Source organism: Phragmites australis, chromosome 7 (genome assembly GCF_958298935.1).
Source record: "Phragmites australis chromosome 7, lpPhrAust1.1, whole genome shotgun sequence".
Taxonomy (NCBI): Eukaryota; Viridiplantae; Streptophyta; class Magnoliopsida; order Poales; family Poaceae; genus Phragmites; species Phragmites australis.
In genome coordinates this window covers 23,983,795-24,002,506 of record NC_084927.1, presented here as the reverse complement: position 1 = coordinate 24,002,506, position 18,712 = coordinate 23,983,795, and the positions used below count along the sequence as shown (strand labels likewise).

The window sequence follows — 18,712 nt, the reverse complement described above, 5'->3', positions numbered from 1 at the left end:
AGAACTTTCGTTGTTCGCTATGAGCACACTTTCATGTTGTTTTCACTGTGCATTATGTTGCGCTTAGTTATGATTCGTTCTTGAGGTGTATTGAGTTCTAATTGGATATAGTCCTTATTCTTATCGAAGAATTTTTAAAGGCTCCTTTTCACACACACACCCCCCCCCCCTCTAGTTGTCATTCCGGTCCTTCAATTGGTATTAGAGCAGGGTCAAGGATCACCACACCTTTATCATCTTTGTGATCCAATGAGACAACATGGGACGAGGAAGCAAAGTTCTATATTTCAATGGTTCTGATTATGTCTACTGGAAAACTCGCATGAGATCCTACCTTGAAAGCTAAGGGTCTGCAGTGTGGAGCGTAGTTTAGAGCGCCCAATTTGTGGTTCTCAATGTTCGTATTAGCCAAGCTCAAGTTGATGAGTTTGAAGCTAGTAACAAGGCGAGAAACATTCTCTTCTCTAACTTGAGTCACTCTGAGTTTGATCGTGTCTTTGATCTTACTACTGCTTATGCTATTTGGACACAATTGCAAAACTTCCATAAGGAAAATACACAGATCAAGGCTAGGTTGTTCGACACATACTGAAGAGAGTATGAGAACTTTAGACAATTGCCTGGTGAGAGTGTAGAGTCTATGTTTAGTAGTTTTCAGAGTATAGTGAACAAGATGAGAGCTAATGATAGACTTCCCTATGATGATCATAAGAGAGCTATAAAACTGCTTTATAGTCTAGATCATAAGGTTTGGGAGGTAAAAGTCACTGATATCATTGAGTCCCCTAACTATGAGACTCTCATTGTGGATGAGTTATATAGCAAGGTTAGATCAACCGATTTTGACAATGAGACTAGAGCCAAATATGAGAATCCATCAAACCCTTAGAGTATAGCCTTGGTTTCCAGAGGTGGCTAGTCGAGTGATGGTTCTGGTTTTGTTAACATCTCACAGTTTGGTTTTGCTTTATCATCTCTGGTTTCTGTCACATAAGAATAGGTGGATGCTCTTGTAGATAAAGAGCTAGCACTGATCACGAAGAAGTTCAACCGCTTCTATGACAACAAAAGGAACCGAAGGAGAGGCAACTCCAAGGGTTGTTTCTAGTGCAACGATCCGAACCACTTCATCGCCAACTGCCCTAAGAAGAAGAAGAAGGTCGAGGCTGACAAGCCCAAGTACAAGAAGAAGAAGTACTTCGATCGTGAGGCTTTAAAGGACTTCCGCAAGAAGTTCAAGGCAAAGGAACGTGCCTTCCTCACCTCCCTTAGCGACTTTGATGTCGACTCCAGTGATGATAATTCCTCAAGCTCAAGTGAGGACGAGGACAAGAAGAAGAAGAAGATCATTGACAACCTCAACGGCTTGTGCTTTTGGCCAACAACAACAGTGACGCCGAGCTTGACTCGGAGGTACAACTTTCTATCAATGAGCTCTCTGTGAAAGTAGATGAACTAGAATATGCTTTAGTAGCTCAAGATTGCAATCTCAAGTTAGCTGTGCGTGAACTTAGACACAAGAAGAAATTTGAAAATGCTACCATGGAACTTGAATTACTCAAATCTGCTCCCACAGTTGTAGATGAGACATAATGTGATACTTGTGGTGTTTACATGATTCAAATGTCTAATCTACAAACTAGGCATACCTCTTTGGTAGATGAACTTGAGAAAGCTAAGCTTGTTTTAGAAGAATTTAAATCTAGGCCCTTTTTGCTAGGAGCTTGCAGAAATTGCCCAATCTTAAGATCTGAGCTTTCTCATAACTGTGCTAAGCTTAAGGATTTCGAGAAGAAACTAGCTAATGCTACTAGCTCTAAGGCTGTTATTTCTGCTTGTGATACATGTGCTTCCTTGTTAAATGAATTGCATACTTGTCAAGCTGAAATGCTTAGATTGGAAGATGAGAACAAGCTGCATAGGTCTGTGTTGAGTTGCGTGTCTACCAGTGAACCATAGTTGGGTATGATTATGGAACAGTTCAAGAGAGAGGATAGGGTTGGTGGTAGGCGTGACTACACCTAAGTGCCCTATGAGTATGGGAAGATTGGGGAGTGCAGTACCTCCGGAGTGAGTGCTTGTGAGAAATCCATTGCTACCAACACCCAAAACAAGTGTGAGGTTATCCCAGTTGAGCCACCCAAAATTCCTCCCAAGAAAAAAATATGGATACCCAAGCCCAACGAGTACTGAAATTAGCTTGACACTGTACCACCAATTCCTGAGAAAGGCAAGCCTAAGCAACCAAGACAGCCTCCTAGAGTGAATCCTAAGCCTAAGATAGGAGTTAGATATCACTGTGAGTTCTGTCACCATGAGGGTCACCTAGTGGAGTTTTGCTTTAGGCGAAAGAGAAACGCGAGACCTGAGCTTGAGTGGAACAACCAGGACATGTACTACCCTGCCCATGGTGTACATGAGCCTTTTCACCAGGTTAGCCACAATCAAGCTGCTCGCTCTCGTCGTGGTGGTAATTACAATGGTGACATGGTTGTAGGTGGTACTTTTGCTCAGCGTGGACCTAGTCATGCTCTATATGACTATGGCTCACGTGCATGTGGCTATGAGTCTCGAGGTTTTAGCGGATCACGTTTTCCCCATCGTGGTGCTCGCTCCCCACCTATGAGAAAGAATGAGTATTATCATTCTAATCCTGGTTTTGGACGAGTGGCTCGACACTGGAATGCTTCATATTTCACTAACCCTAGTGTTGAGTTATTCGCTCATAATTTCTCCCATTATTAGCAGGAGGATGGAGGCTTGGAAAACATGTGGATCATGGATTCCGGCTACTCGCGCCACATGACCAGAAATCCCAAATGGTTCTCCAGCTTCACCCCAGTGATGCAAAAGGAGTACATCATTTTTGGGGATGATAGCAGATGAAAGGTAATATCAGTTGGTGCCATCAATGTAAATGTTCACTTTGTACTCAAGGAGGTTGTTTTAGTTGACAACTTGAAGTACAATTTACTTTCAGTTTCTCAGCTTATTGATGATGGCTTTGAAGTGCGCTTTAAGAGAAATGTTTCCCGTGTTATTGATTCTTCTGGTGATCTTGTATGTGGTATTTCTCCAGCTGGCTGAGTTTTCAAAATGGATTGTTTAAAGTCTTTTAGTTCTTCTCGTTGCTTAATGGCCAGCTCGACCTCTGAGTTTTGGAAGTACCATAGGAAACTTGATCACATGAGCTTTGATTTACTCTCTCATTTGAGTGCTTTTGACCTTATTCAAGGATTGCCCAAGCTTATGTTTGAAAAAGATTTGGTTTATGCCCCTTGTTGTCATGGGAAAATGATTGTTGCTTCTCACCCACCTGTCAAATAGGTGATGACTGACCACCCGGGAGAGTTTTTTCATATGGACACAGTCGGTCCATCCCGTGTGTGTTCGGCGGGTGGAAAGTGGTATGTCCTTATGATAGTTGATGATTTTTCGATGTACTCTTGGGTGTTTTCCATGGAAACAAAAGATGAGGCATTTTCTCATTTTCGAGATTTGATTTTGAGATTGAAGATTGAATTTCCTTGCAATGCCATGAGAGCTATTCGCAGTGACAATGGTGAAGAATTCAAAAATGCACATTTTAAGATAAGATGGTTTTAAAATCAATTTTCCTATGGCACATGCGATGCAAATAAAATCCAAAGATTATAGGAATTTGGTAGTATTTATGCCATGACCAATTGAATTGCTGATAATTTTTCGCATCATCCCAACACCAAGATGATCAAGGCGATCATGCCATATTTGGAATGTGTCAACATTCTGAAAAATTGCCTTATACACAACATGTGGTATGGGTTTGATGTATGTATAGTACAATCATGAAGATAAAGAGATAATTTTCTCTAGTATTTGTTTGACATATCCGTTATTTTTGGTAATGAGGAGATATTCCTCTTTGTTGTCATCATGGAGTTCGATATGAAAACCGCTTTGATGGATATCTCTATAAATTAGTAGGATATGTGTTGAATCGGGATACAATAGTGCATCATCGATTGTTATTTGAGTACCCATAGGGAGAGTGATTATAGCATGACCAGATACAACAATCATAGCATCGCGTCTAATAATTATCAAAATATTTCCTTTACTCTTTTTAAGAGTTTAAAAATATTTAGTTTCCCTAAGTATAGAGTTAGTAGTACAACTATCCACTAAGCACATTTCTTTTTCCATCGGATTGTCCCCCGTAGAAATCTATATATAAAAATGAAGAATTTAAAGTGAAATTATTCATAGATATATTGAATACATACAACTTTATTAAGTATCAATGTGCTGATACATTATTGAAATATATATTATAGTATAAGATAACAACAACCTATTACAATACTATCTAGGACATAACAATATCTAATAAATTAGGAGTCTAATTGAGGCCTCCAAATAAGTCGTTGGAAGCAAATTTCATGATCATATTGTCCGTGCTCTCATGGTCTTCTTGCTGCTGCAGAGTGATGGTGTTGTTCGGTTCTGGAGGAACTCTTTGGGAACAACTGGTCTTCTTGGTGGTGTCAGGTTGAAGATTGAAATGCACTTCATATCTTTCACCTTGAGCTGGTCGGCTTTGTCTGACAGACTTAAGGTAGAGATCAACCAAATATTTTAGGGTACGACATTTCTTAGTTATATGTCTGTAGCAACCACATTTATGACAAATGTCAGATTTATCTCTGTTGTTCTTGAAAATGCCCTTCCCCTTATTGTGTCCATAAAATTTCTGCTTTTTGTTGCGATTCTTTTTGCCTTTGAAGTTCTTTGGGCGGTGTTTATTGCCATTGAACTTTTTTGTATTCTAAATATTAGAGTTAACTTCAGGTAAAGGGGTAGTGCCTGTAGGGCACTGATGATGGTTTTTCAAAAGAAGTTCATCATATTTTTCAGCCTAAAGTAAAGTATGAATTAATTCAGAATAGTACTGGTAATTTCTAGCACGGTATTATTATTGTAATACCCTATGATTAGGAAGCATTTTAGATAAAGTTTTTTCAATTTTTTCTGTATTTGTGGGAGCTTTGTCACAAAATAGCAACCTAGAGCAGATCTTGTGAACAGCATGATTGTATTCTCCAATGGACTTAAAGTCATGGAGGCAAATGTTGGACCATCCACGTTGTACTTCAGGCAGTATGACTACCTTTTGCTATTCATATCGCTCTTTGAGCGAGTTCTATAGATTATATGGATTTTCATCCATCAAATATTCAGATTTTAAATTTGGATAAAGATGGTGTCTTATGTAGTATAAAGCTCCATACTTGATTTGATCTTGAAGTGACGGATCTCTTGAGGAGGATTAATCACCATTATGAGTCTGCGGGACCATAGACTTTTCTTCATATCCATTGCCCATGTTAGATAGTTTTTACCATCTAATGCAAGTATGTCAAACTCGATGTTGGACATTTTGTCCTACAAATTGACTAATGATTAAATGAATTTACGCTTTGGGTAAATTGAAGAATCATGGTAATGTTATAATAATGTAAAATTTGTAAAGTCTAGTTGAGAATGAAATTACATAGTGTAGATCTCAAATTATATTGCTAACACGTTGAAGGTAGTCACCTAAATGGTGTAGACCTCTCAGTAGTGGGGGCATAATCTATAACTATGAAGTAGATGCAATGAATCTCATTACCTTGTGTTATGCAAATCTTATGTTAATACTTTGAAGATAAACACCAAAATGGTGTAGACCTTGTTTAATTCATACTCAAATTGGGTACGCACGTAGAGAATAGTCACTATGTGATAAACATAGTGTAAATCCCGCAGTAATATTTGGGTACTACCTTATGCATGGTCAATATAAGATATGAATTAAGGTAATCACCTGAAAAGGTGTAGACTTTTATTCCAAATTTGATATTTGGTACGCACGTTGGGGATAGTCACTATTTGTTGGACATAGTGTGGATCCCTTAGTAGTACTTGAGTACTACCTTGTGTATGTCTAATATGCAAAGATTTGAAACATTATGTTATATCAAGTAGACAAGATAATCACATAATTTGCATTAATAAGTGTTTTTTTTCAATAAATAGAATTTCAATTACAAAAACAAAGTTGTAAACATAATGGTATGTCATAGGGAATGCACAAGGGCAAACACATGGGACATAATAAATTTCTAGATAAAACAGGGTCTGGAACATAAATTTACAACATAAAACAATACTGAACATAATTACTATTAAAGCTAAGGGCTAAAACATAATTTAACAGTACTATGAAACAATAAATATTGGACTTGGCTATTAATATAAAGAAAGTCGAGGGGTTTATTTAATAATAGCCAGTCCACAGGAGTTCTCGGCCTATGGGCCGAGACAACTTGGGCTACGGCCTTTGAGGCCTTTCGGCCCAAGGCCCGGTCAGGCTCCCTTCTCCCCACGCCATATAAAAGAAGGCAGAGCTGGCAATTAGGGTTGCCACCCGCCTCATCTGAGCCACTGCCACTGCATGGGCCTTCGTCGTCCGCCTGGGTGGAGGCCGTGTCACTGGAGCCGAGCCGATCGAGATGTGTCGACAGAGAGGAGCCGAAGCTGAGCCGGTCGGGATGAAGGTCGTGCCAGTGGAGATGGGAGGAGCCCGCATTGCCAACGTTGAGAAGCTGATCCTCCGACATTGAGAAGCCAGAAGACAAGACGCGAGCGTCGCATCTATCACCGCCATCATGGTGCCGATGAGGAGGCCGGCATTGGGGGTGCGTCACCCCCTTTCCCCTCACACGCGTGCATGAAGAAGCCCAAGAGCCTCCTTCCTCAAGCATGCACGCGCGCCTGAATGCTTAGGCGCCATTGGAGGGGAGCTCGGAGGCCGTAGGGACTCATGACCCTGGGAGGATGCATCGGGCTGGAGCAGTAGGGGCAGCCTCTATTTCACTGTGAGTGGATCCAACAGTCAAGGTCAGAGAACCGTGACCTGTCTCCATCATGCCTCTGGATAAGGTGGACGGCACGACGTCCATGGAGGCTGAGGTTGAGGACTCATCGGAGAGCGCCTCCTCGACATCGAGGCTAGAGTCGATGAAGGCCGACGCGAAGGAGGATGATCCGGTCAGCATGTTGAGGTCGAAGCCATAGGAAGAAGAAGTGAGACCATGGTTCGTCATGGCTCCAGGAAGGCTCCTTCCGCGACGAATCCTAAATATCCAATTGTGGCGGGTGATTGTCGCGTCATTCGGTGGAGCAGTGGGGGCAATGTCGTCCCTTGGAGGAGTAAGCGAGGTGTACTCAAGAGAGTACATCCCATTACGCTCCTTCGGATCCTCCTCCAAGTACACCACTCCCGTCGAATTGTTGAAGAAAGGGAGAGCACCACGGGTGCTGCCATTGTGGGCGGTAGTCCGACGGCAAGAGCGGCTGCAGGAGCGGGTGCAACCCTTGCAGGGCCGCGGTGGCGGTCAAAATGTCGACAAGCATGTGCACGACCACTGTTGCGAGTGCGGCCGAGCGGCGAGATGGGACGAATGTGATGGAGGATTGCTGTCTCTAAGGCCATCAAGCAGCGAAGAACATCTCCGATTGTCTCTCTGTTGCTTCTTGTCTAGGTGAATTGGTCTTTTTGCTTCTGTTGATAGTTCAGTGGAGATGAACAGTAGAATCAAAAATTTAGCTTATTAATTATTGATTTTGCATATATATATATATATATATATATACATATTTAAATAACATAAACCTATCCGTTCGGATGATACTTCCACCTAAACGGATATCCCTTATTGGTAACTGCTTAAGACGGCTGCGGGCAGCACCACGCGTGTGGACTCCGTGGACCCCTCAGGTAACCAACCAAACAGCACAGCTGGCGTCCAAGTGGCGAAACGGTCCGTTCCTGCTCCGTCAGTGCCTTCTTGTGCGAGCAGAGCAGAGCAGAGCGCATGGAGTTGAACACCGGCGTGGCCTCGCCGTCGACGACGCTCCTCGCAAACTTGCTGCACAAGCCAAACCCAAAACGCAACCTCTGCTCTGCCGCCTATAAATCCCCTCCCCTCCCCTCCCAACCCCACACACGAGACGATATCAACTCGCCACCCTCCCAACCCCAGACACCCCCATCGCATCTCTCTCCGCCGCGTGCTCTCCTCCGGACGGGTCATGTCGTCCGAAGCGGCGGAGTCGTCGCGCGCGCGGCAGGTGGAGGAGTCCGACCACGAAGAAGACGAGGTGGAGCCGCCGCTGGTGCGGCAGCGCCCCTGGGTGATCCTCGCCTCCGTCCCCGTCATCGTCGGCAACAAGGACGAGCAGGCCGAGAAGATCCTCCCGGGCACCGACTTCCTGCTGGATTTCCAGGACCCGCCGCGACCCTCCTACCTGGTCCTGCCCAAGCGCATCGCCCCCGACCCAACGTTTGACCGCTGCTTCCCCTACATCATTGCCACCGAACCTTCCGGCCGCCTCCTCTTCCACGCCACGCAGGGCCGAGGCATCCTCAACACCGCCTACTTCCTCTGCGACGCGCACACCCGCACCGCCACCCGCCTCCCCGACGCCCCCAAGCTCTTCCCGAGCCGCAGCATCGGCCTCATCGCCGACCCTCGCCGTGCAGGCCATTACATGGTCGCCCAGCTCCACCCCAGGTCCAGCACCTGCCACGAGACCCTGCTATACTACTCCACCGACACCGACAAGTGGGCCGTCAAGCGCCTCGCCACCTCCCCGGAGCATAAGCCCTGGCGCTCGCACGGCGTCTTCTCCCACGACGGCATGCTCTGGTGGGTTGACGTCGCATACGGCATGCTCGCCTGCGACCCCTTCCCCGACCACCCGGACCTACGCTTCGTCCCGCTCCCGGTCGGCTCCGAGATCGATGAATCGGTCTTCCGCAATCCCAGAGTCTTCATCGACGAGCGCCGCTGCATCAGGCTCAGCAAAGGAAAGCTGCGTTTCGTCGAGATCCACGCCCCATACAACCCGGTGGCGGCTGTCAGCACCCTCTCGGACAACACGACGGTCTGCATGTGGACGCTTGTCGACCCGGAGGGCCCGCATCATTGGAAGTTCGAGTACGAGGCGCCATTCGCCGAGATCTGGGCCGACGAGAGCTACATCACGGCCGGGCTGCCGCCGCAGAAGGTCCCCGCGCTCGCTCTCGTCCACCCCAGCAACCACGAGGTCGTCTACTTCTTCCACGGTTCGTCGCTCTTCGCCGTGGACATGCGCGCGAGGCGGGTCCTGGCCTGCGAGGCATGCTTGATAAGCCCTCATTTGCAACTCCAGTTCCAAACCTCTCGCTTCGTCGATGCTTGGGAGCTGCCACCCACGCTTCTTGGGCTTGATCCTTCAGCTGGTAAACTGTTTGTTCTTCACTTGCATGCATATGTATCCTGCATGCGCGCAATTGCCTAATCAATTACTCCAGATTACTGCAGTGCAGTTACTATGTTTGATTGTTGTGTGAATCTCAAATCCCCTTGTGTTTGATTGACGCTGCCTGTCGTGTCGCTGCCATGTGCATTCATTCATCTGCCGTCATCTTAAAGTACACTATTCAGCGTGACTAGGTTGCTTTGCTGCGGCATTTTGGCTAATTGGTTCATGATGAACTCGATCGATCACATAGCCATAGGGATCACATTATTCTTTTCTTTTCCAGTATACTCACTGAACCATCCACATAGGGATCCTGATGTGTATGCTGCTTCATTTGTTTGCCTTTACCTTGTCATTGATAAATTTATTCCATGAGTTATTGACATTTGCAATATAAATCCTGAGCCAAATTATCCCACATTGAAAGTCCTCTGTTCCACACAGATTGTAACTGCATGGTGTGCTAGAGCCCTCAACAGATAGCATATCCCAATCACGCATGGGACAAAATTAGTGCATGTGAAGTTGCATTGTTGCACATAGACCACTTTCGAATTATCCATTGTATGCAGAACATAAAATATATTGTTGTTTGGCCTTAGTTGTTTGTTTCTGTTCCTAGATTTTGCTCAGTCAGACTCATCATCTCTTGGATTTAACATGCGCGCGGATTGTTTCAAATGAGATCACCATGCATGTATTGCTTGCAGACCCACCAATTGATTTGACACATGTGATGTTTCTTTGCATGCACATATGCAGCTGACATGGAAGGGCCTGATGATGAGGAATTATCTATGGCGGATCTGGTGATAGGATCTGATGAGGAATCAGCATCTCTGGTGAGTGAGATGGAGTTCAAGAGCCAGGCGGACGAGGACCGTTCGTTGGGGGAGCTGATGAGCATGCTCAAGGACATGGCACCAGAATCAGCACCGCAGCCATCTCTTGACCAAGCTGATGAACCATGAAGAAAAGCTTCCTTCCCTAGGTGAGTGAGGCCACTTGGTCTCAATTTGTTCAAATAATGTGGATGACTCTAATTTTTTTTCTCCATCTTCTATGAATGATGAATCGGCCGCAGCTCCTGATGAAATTTTGTTCTGGCCTAATAGGTAATGCCAGCTACTACTAGCACGTATGGTGTGAGGACATAGGAGATGTAGTACCTAGTACCTGCCTGCTTCTGTTGACCGTCTCGATCGGCCTGGGACAGTTGTATCTTCTTCTTCTTCATAGGCTCGCTCTGTTATGTGTTTCAGATGCATAGAAGCTGCTTTCTCTTCTTTTAGACATCTGCATGGTCGAGTACTTGAAACCAAGTGCTCCCCTCCCCTGATGCTTCTTCTCTCGTTTTCACAGTACTTGGTTTGTTCCTGGAGTGGATAATGTCCTGTCTGAATGTTCTGCTGCAAATCTACGTACTAATACAAATGAAACTGAATCATGGTTTTGCCTGAATGTTTTGTTTGCATGTCCTTTTGCTACATTTTGCCATGTGGTGCTAGCTAGCAAAATGAGGGAGCCGAGTGTATGCATTGCAACCTGCACATTCAGGTTTGCCATGGCATGGCTATATATGTTTGCCAAATGATGTGATAGCTAGCATTCACACACTTCTTTATGTGATCTTAGAAGAGGATATAGAGGAGTATTTTTTTTTAAGTGGATCGGATCGATGAGGACTATGCAGCTTGTTTTGTGTGCATTATCCGATGAAAATCCATCTCTTATTCAGTTAAGCATAAAACAAGGCATCCTAATTGCTCCTTAAGGCCCATGAATCTGAACTTGGTGCAAAAGGTAGCATAAGGCTTTATACCCGCACGTGCTCTGCATTTTAACCAAGTTAGTGTGCCTATGTTGGTCAGGTTGCAGCGCATCTTACTCTCATTGTATATGCAATGTTTGAACTTCACGAGTTCTAGACATGATAGTCTTAGACAGAGGGTCAGAGACATGGTCTACATGCCAGTTTTGTAGAGCTAACATTAAATTTTTCCACTTGTTGACTTGACGATTCCCTTCAGATATTCTTATTGTAATTTGAGTAGAAGTTGATTATTCCAAGATTACAAAACATGCTTCATTTGCTTGTGTTCTTGATCATGCATACAAACATGGTCTTCTGGAAGCAATCTTCTGATGCCTTACCTGCATTTCTCAAATCCCAATACAAACATGAGAAGCAACCGGGAACTATTACTGTCATTGGTACGAACTAAGGCTAAATCCAATCGATACTCTAAAAATTTATCCCCTATAACACTATTACAGTATCTTCTAACATTATTACAGTATTCTCTATTTTTTCCATCTACAACAGCTATTCTATTTCCTACCTTCTATTACTCTACTTCTCCCTTCGAACCCACACGCATGCACTGGCTACAGTGATACGGGAGCCGGTTTTCCTCCCTAAATTTGCCGACTTCCATTTGCTTCCCGTATCCCTGTAGAGGTGGATACGGGAGCTATTGGAGCCGTTTGTTGCCGCTCACGATCGACAAAAAAGTACAAAAACGTGCCGCTATAGTGATTTACGGGAAGGAAGCCGATTCTATTGAAGAAGGCCTAAGGAATGTCCCATTTTCTCTCTATTCTTTTTTAAAAAAAAAACTTGTATTGTTGATGTCTTTTTCACCTTTCATTTTAGATTATGTTAGTTCAGTAACTATTCAACAGCTAACCCAACATGACAGATCATAGTCCCTATAATTGCCAGAGGGACTATCTAGGTAAGCAATTGTGAAGAAAAGCTAAGTTGAGGAAGATGTCTAAATCATATGGCACATGAGTAAGACAATACAGTAACCTTGTAAAAACTTATCTGGCTGTTCAATTATGCTTTCTAGGACAAAACTAGAGGGCACTTTCTTATTTTTGTCCAGTTGTTTTTAGTATCACGTTTACTCCATCTAACAAATCTACGGTTTGACTCACTGTTTGGTCGAAATTGTCGTGTAATTTCATTAGACTGTGAATGGAGCCAACTATGGGAAACCAGTTGGCTTCACTGGAATACTCTGTACAAGTTTCTTAATAGAGTGACAGAGAATCAAGACATGGTTTACATACCAGTTTTGTGGAGCTAACATTAAATTTTCCACTTGTTGACTTGACGATTCCCTTCAGATATTCTTATTGTAATTTGAGTAGAAGTTGATGATTCCAAGATTACAAAACATGCTTCATTTGCTTGTGTTCTTGATCCTGCATACAAACATGGGCTTCTGGAAGCAGCTTTCTTTTTGCTACAGCCCTTTAGTTATTCATTAGGCTTCATGGCCAGGGTTCGTATTACCGACCGGAACTCGGTTACTGAGCTCCAGCGGTAACCGAAAAGTCGCGGTTACAGCGGTAACCGGTCGAAAATTCAAAAAAAATCAGACAAAATTTATTTAGCAAAATTTAAAATTTAGGGAAAAACTCGCGATTTTAGCCGCTCGGTAATCGGTCGGCTTGGACCGGTTACCGAGCGGTTTTTGCGATTTATCAAGCGGTTTCTCGAATTTTTTGCATTGTCGGTAACCGCTCAGATTTCTCGTAACCGCTCGGTTTTCTTGATTTTTCGAGCGATTTTCTCGATTTTCAGTAAAGTTCAACAAAAAATCCAAAAAATATCTCAATCTTGTAAAATCAATAACTAATTCATCTGAGCTTCAAATCAAGTAAAACAAATTTGTTGGTTTCCTTGTAACATGATCTACATGATAAAAGTATTTATACTCATAAAAAAGTTCAAAATTTTCTATGAGAAAATGTATTTGTTAAACAAAGTTAAATGCATAGTTTACTCTTTGCTAATCCAAAAATTATGAAACTAATTTTGTTAGTCTTCTTACATGATCCTATGTCTTTTGAAAATACATGAACTCATGAATTAGTTATTGTAACATGCAGGATTGTGTAAATGTGTTGCGACTAGATTAATTCATAACTGACCCATCACACCTCAAAAATTAGTGAAACCACTTTTATTAGTTTATTTATACTATGATTTACGTAGGAAAAATAATAGTAGACATAAAAAATTAATTACAGTGCTGTTTCTTAAAATATTCACTTTTTGCTTATGAACTTTGTAAAAATCATAGAGAAATTAATAAAACTCTAAATAAAGTGAAATCAATTTTAAAGATCCTCTTAAGATACGTTTTACACAAGAAAAATATGTGTTTGTATGTTAAACTTTTCCTTAATATGAGTTAATAACTGAGCCACACGTTTCAATTTTTTTTCATTTTTTAAACTTCCTCCGTATAGAATATGATGCAAACGACATTATTTTTGAAAAAAAATTCACAAAAGGTCTTAAAATTGTGTCTATTTTTTTAATTATTTAATTATTTTATTTTTTGAATTTTTTTAATTCAAATTCGGTTACCGTTCGGTTTCTGAAATCGAATCGGACCGAGATGGTCAGTTATCACAATTTTTACTTGATTACCGTCGATTTTTAAACCCTGTTCACTGCAATATTCAGGGAAGACGATGCAATAAGACATTTTAGCGTTTACTACCATTACCGTGCACAATTATGGCATGCATGTCTTATTCTTCTATCAAGACTCATTTGTATTTATTCTGAGGAACTCCTATAAAAAAGTGGACTTTATACATGTCATTGCTTGCATCTATCTCATGCCCATGTAAGCATCATAATGTTTAAATCTTACCGTGTGCCTCAAGGGTTGAGATAGATATCTATAGTGCTCTATTTTTTAATGGTATAAATTTTTCCTGTTGAAAAATTCTAATGTCTTGTTATTTGTAAATTAAGGGTCTAGATATTTAGAGAGTCACTGAAGAAGTGATGAGGCAACGTATCACTAACAAGGAGAGACAATTAAATGTATTTGCGAAGAGTATTATTTTATCATCTTTAAATGTTGATGTATTTAATCGTATTTATTCTTTCACTAATGTATATGATATTTGGACTAGTTTCATTGAAATTCATGAAGGCACTAATAATGTGTGCAATGAGAAATATCATGTGCTAGTTAATAAATTCAACGGTATTAAATAAATACCCTATAAAAATACTAATGACATGTACTCACGTTTGAATATTCTTGTCAATGAGATAAATGGGCTAGGTTTAACGCCAATTGACAATGATCAAGTGGTGAGAAGAATACTTCAAGCTCTTCTTCCAAAGTACAAGTTGATACTTTTCATCATCTACGACAACAATGACATCAAGAAGATGGATCCAAATCAAGTGCTCAGCAAGATCACTGCCCATGAAATGACTATGAACATGGAGTGGAAGCTTCTTCCTCATCCGACGTTAAGAACATTGCTCTCACAAGCAAGCAAACACCATGGCCACACATGAGGGTGAAGATGAGGAGCCAAAAGTAAGAGTCAAGCTCGAGCGAAAATGATGAAGATGAGCAAAGCACCTCAATCAATGAAGAGATGGATCCCGAAGTCGCCAGGCTCATCTCTCAAGTAGAGAAGAACATCAGAAAGATCAATACCAAGATTGATCACCCAATATCCATGAAAGATTTGGTCAAAACAATTGATCACATCAAGAAGCAGAAGAAGACCAAGAGCAAGAGGGGGACAAGGAGAAAAGCCAAAGCATTTGTAAGCATGGGAAGATGGGTGAGTGAAGATAAATATTCAAACTCAAGTGATAAGAGCTTCGCCACACACTCCTCCAAAAGAAGCTCTTCCTCAAGATCGTCATCATACAAGCCATCATCACATAAGTGCCTTATGACCAAATGTATGAAAAGTGATGTAAGTGATAATGAATCGAGAAGGATTCTTTCTCTTATAATGAACTCCTTAATTTGATCAATAAACAACAAAGGATCTTAAAGAAACAAGCTAAAGAACTTAAGAAATTCGATGCCCTTAGTGATATTCATGCTACCTTTGTTTTCAATTATGAAAAATTGCTGAGCAAATTCAATTTGCTAAACAAAGAGCATGAAGAGCTTAAGGCTAAATTTGAATGTATTGAATTTCAAACTAGGGGCCCTTTAAAGCAACCTATACCGCTCTTTAATTTTAATCCAATGATAGATGCTTATACTTCTTATGATGATTTAATTGATTTATCTAACTAACCTCTTTGAAATGAGATATGTGTTAAGAATGTTGTTATAGAAACATGTGATAATCTCATTACACAAGAAAATAATGAGCTTAAGTAAGAAGTGGAGAAGCTCAAAAAGAACTTAGCAAGATTAAAGCATAAGAATCATGTCTAATCTCTTCAAAAGAACTGTGCAACCATGATGAACAAGCTTGTGGAGGAGTCCACCGTGACATGCTTCAAGTGTCATCAAGAAATTCACAAGTTCTTCCAATACAAGCAAGTCAAGAAGGAGATATAAGAGAAAGAAGATCATGAACCTCTCCAACGAGATCTTCAACATCTACACCAAGTCCAACTATAAGACCAACGACAACCACCATAAGCTCAAGAAGAAAAATAATGGCAAAGTGGTTGCACAAATAGTTGGGAGAAATAATCGAGGGTGGAACCAACTAATTTGGATGCCTAAGAAAATCATCACCAACATAAAGAAGCCCCAATTGGTTTGAATTCCAAAGAAGACTTGAAGCCTGAAACGGCTATAGAAATTTTGAGACTTGGCTCACAAAATAAAGTGAAGGTTTAAAAAAAGAAGCAAGTGTATAAAATTAGGCGTTTTGATGAAGATCAGGATCATCATATACCCAAATCTCTATCAAAAGGTAAAAAAATGGGTAATGGAGCTAGATGAAAAATCTTTCAATTGTTGTAGCTCATTTTCTTTGTCTAGGATTACATATGCATATTTCAATTTATTGTAATGGCTAGTGTAGGTTTTCATATAGTAGGTTACTTGCGTTTATTTCTTTTGAGCAACCTACATAATTTATTAGTTGTAAGTTTCTTTCATGACACTAGTTTCACAATTGATATCTTTTATATGCCGTGAAACAATCTATGGTGTATCTTTCTCATTGTTATTAATAACAAGTGCATATATCTCGTAAGTATTCAATACTTGTATACACACATTTAGAGGGAATATATCCTATAGGTTGTTATTTTGAGGCTAACATGTGTTGCTAGATGTATCTTTTGTGATCTCATGGAGCTATCAATAAGTCTTCGGAGGTATGCAATGCTTAAAAACTTCAATTGGTCTCACTATCAATTCATTTCTATATTTAAGCTACCTCAATACATGATATGACTTAAACTTCCTACCTCTACTTATTGTCTAAATATGTATATATGCTACATTCCTACAAGTGGTATTCACAAGTGGGTCTTATTGTATGTATGCACATATAAATGGAGAGTTTAGATTACATCATGTGAGTTTCATAAATTATGATCCTTGTTTGTCTTTTTAATTGATATCAATGCATCATATCCTTATAATTGTTATATCTTTTCAATTGGTATCATTTCATTGGATCATGATTTATGAAGCTCTCTCCCATATGCACTAACGTTTTTCTTTGAGTTCAACATATGTTTGTATCCCTTTTTGAGATTATTGACAAATGGGGGACAAGTTTGATGACCAAAGCAAAAAGTAATATACAAGATGTCTATGAATGTCGAAGTTGACAAAGGGAGAGAAAAAGAAGATACAAGAAGCAACATGAGGCACTTAGGTTGATAAAGGAGGAAAAGTTCTTGCATGGGTCGATCAAGAGAGATATTGGCAATAGAGAAAGATAGAGCCACAACAAAGGAGGACTAAATGGTAAGAACATACATCCAAGCAATGTGGTAAGGCTTTGTGCTCTTTACAATTAGTATCATTTATTATTTGACACTTGCTTTGGTTGTGTTGTCATCAATAACCAAAAAGGGGGAAATTGTAGTGAAAATAACCCTATTATGCTATGATTGTGATTTTGGTGATTAATGACAACACAGTCATTGGAACTAACATGTTTGTCAAGAATATATATTAATAGGTCTGGATGCAATACATCAAAAAGTCACTGCAGTCGGGACAAAGTTTAATTAAATTAGAAAAGTCCCAAGAAGAATTGTCTTACCGGATGGTCTGGTGCAGAGAAGTTTGCACTCACCGGAGCATTGTGTCTAGATATTGATAGCCTCACTGGATAGTCCGATGAATAGGACATGAACTCACCGAAGTATTTCTGACAAAGGAGGAGATGGCTGAGGACCTCATTGGATAGTCTGCACTAGGTAACACTAGAGTGTTTACTGCATAGAAGAGTGCAAGTGCATAAGACTGAATATCAACCCACCGGATGGTCCGGTGCTTGGTTTGTGCACACCGGATTATAGCACTCGAGCATTTCTTGCAGAGACGATTGCAAGTGTTGAAGAATGAAGAATAACCCACCGGAAGGTCCGGTGCTCTAAAGATGAATGCACCAGAGCATTTTACACAGAGAGGCTGTAAAGGCTCGGATGGCTCAAGATAACTCACCGGAAGATCCGGTGATGGATTTGAAGGTACACCGGAGTGTACGGTGTTAACGAAGGTATTGAGTGGAATCCCAACAGCTAGTTTCTAAGATTGTCCTCACCGGGTGACCTAGTGTTAATACTACTGTTCTCACCGGATCGTTCGGTGTTAACATTTTGTCTAAGCCGTTGGAAAAATAGATAGTTGGCTTGTTTGAGGCTATAAATACACCTCCACTCAGTCATTTGAAGGCGTGGCATGCTGTTGGAGTCTAAGAAATCGCATAGACACTTGAGAAGACATCCAAACTACCAAAATATTTAAAGTGATCATCCAAAGCGATTAAGCACAAGATTAGAGAGTGAGTAGTGCTTCTAGGCCTAGAGAGAGTGGTAGCTAGGTGCTGCAACTTTGAGAGGAGATCAAAGAGTGATTCTAACTTGTACCAAGAGGTATATCAGCACCTTGAAGTCTTGGTGACTCGCCGGGAAGCTTGTTGACCCTCCGACTTAGTGTAGAGCGGCGGCAAGATGATTGTACGAGGACGCGAAGACCCTTGCCTTTGTGGCTCAAATTTCGAAGTAATCACGGTGGCAAGTGACCGAAAAAGATGTTAGTGATGAGACCTTGCCTTGGTGGCTCATTCGGCTTGAGATTTTATCTTGGTGGCTTGGTGGCTTAAGAGTCGTGATCGGGTGCCGACCGGGAGTATATCCTTGGTGGAGCTTCAACGTAGACTAGGGATGATATTTATGCCATCGATACTATAGGATAAAAATTTCTTATGCCGAGTTTGCTTTCGCTATCTTATTTACGCTTTTGTATTTACATACTTGATATCTACCTTTGCGCATTTATCTTCCCAGAGTAGTTTACTAGGATTGTTTATAGGTTGCAAAACTCTTTTGAGCAGTAGAGTAAACACACTAGATAAACATAGAGTGCATTTAGATAGAATTTGA

General features: G+C 41.3%; 1 protein-coding gene across 1 annotated transcript; it reads left to right on the top strand.

Annotated features, from left to right (window-relative positions):
* Positions 1 to 8,047: 8,047 nt before the first annotated feature.
* LOC133923507 (uncharacterized) lies at positions 8,048 to 10,306 on the top strand. Its single transcript, XM_062368792.1, has 2 exons — positions 8,048 to 9,310; positions 10,096 to 10,306. The coding sequence occupies exons 1-2, from the start codon at positions 8,119 to 8,121 to the stop codon at positions 10,302 to 10,304; spliced, it is 1,401 nt and encodes a 466-aa protein (XP_062224776.1). The 5' UTR covers positions 8,048 to 8,118; the 3' UTR covers positions 10,305 to 10,306.
* The last annotated feature ends 8,406 nt before the right edge of the window (positions 10,307 to 18,712 follow it).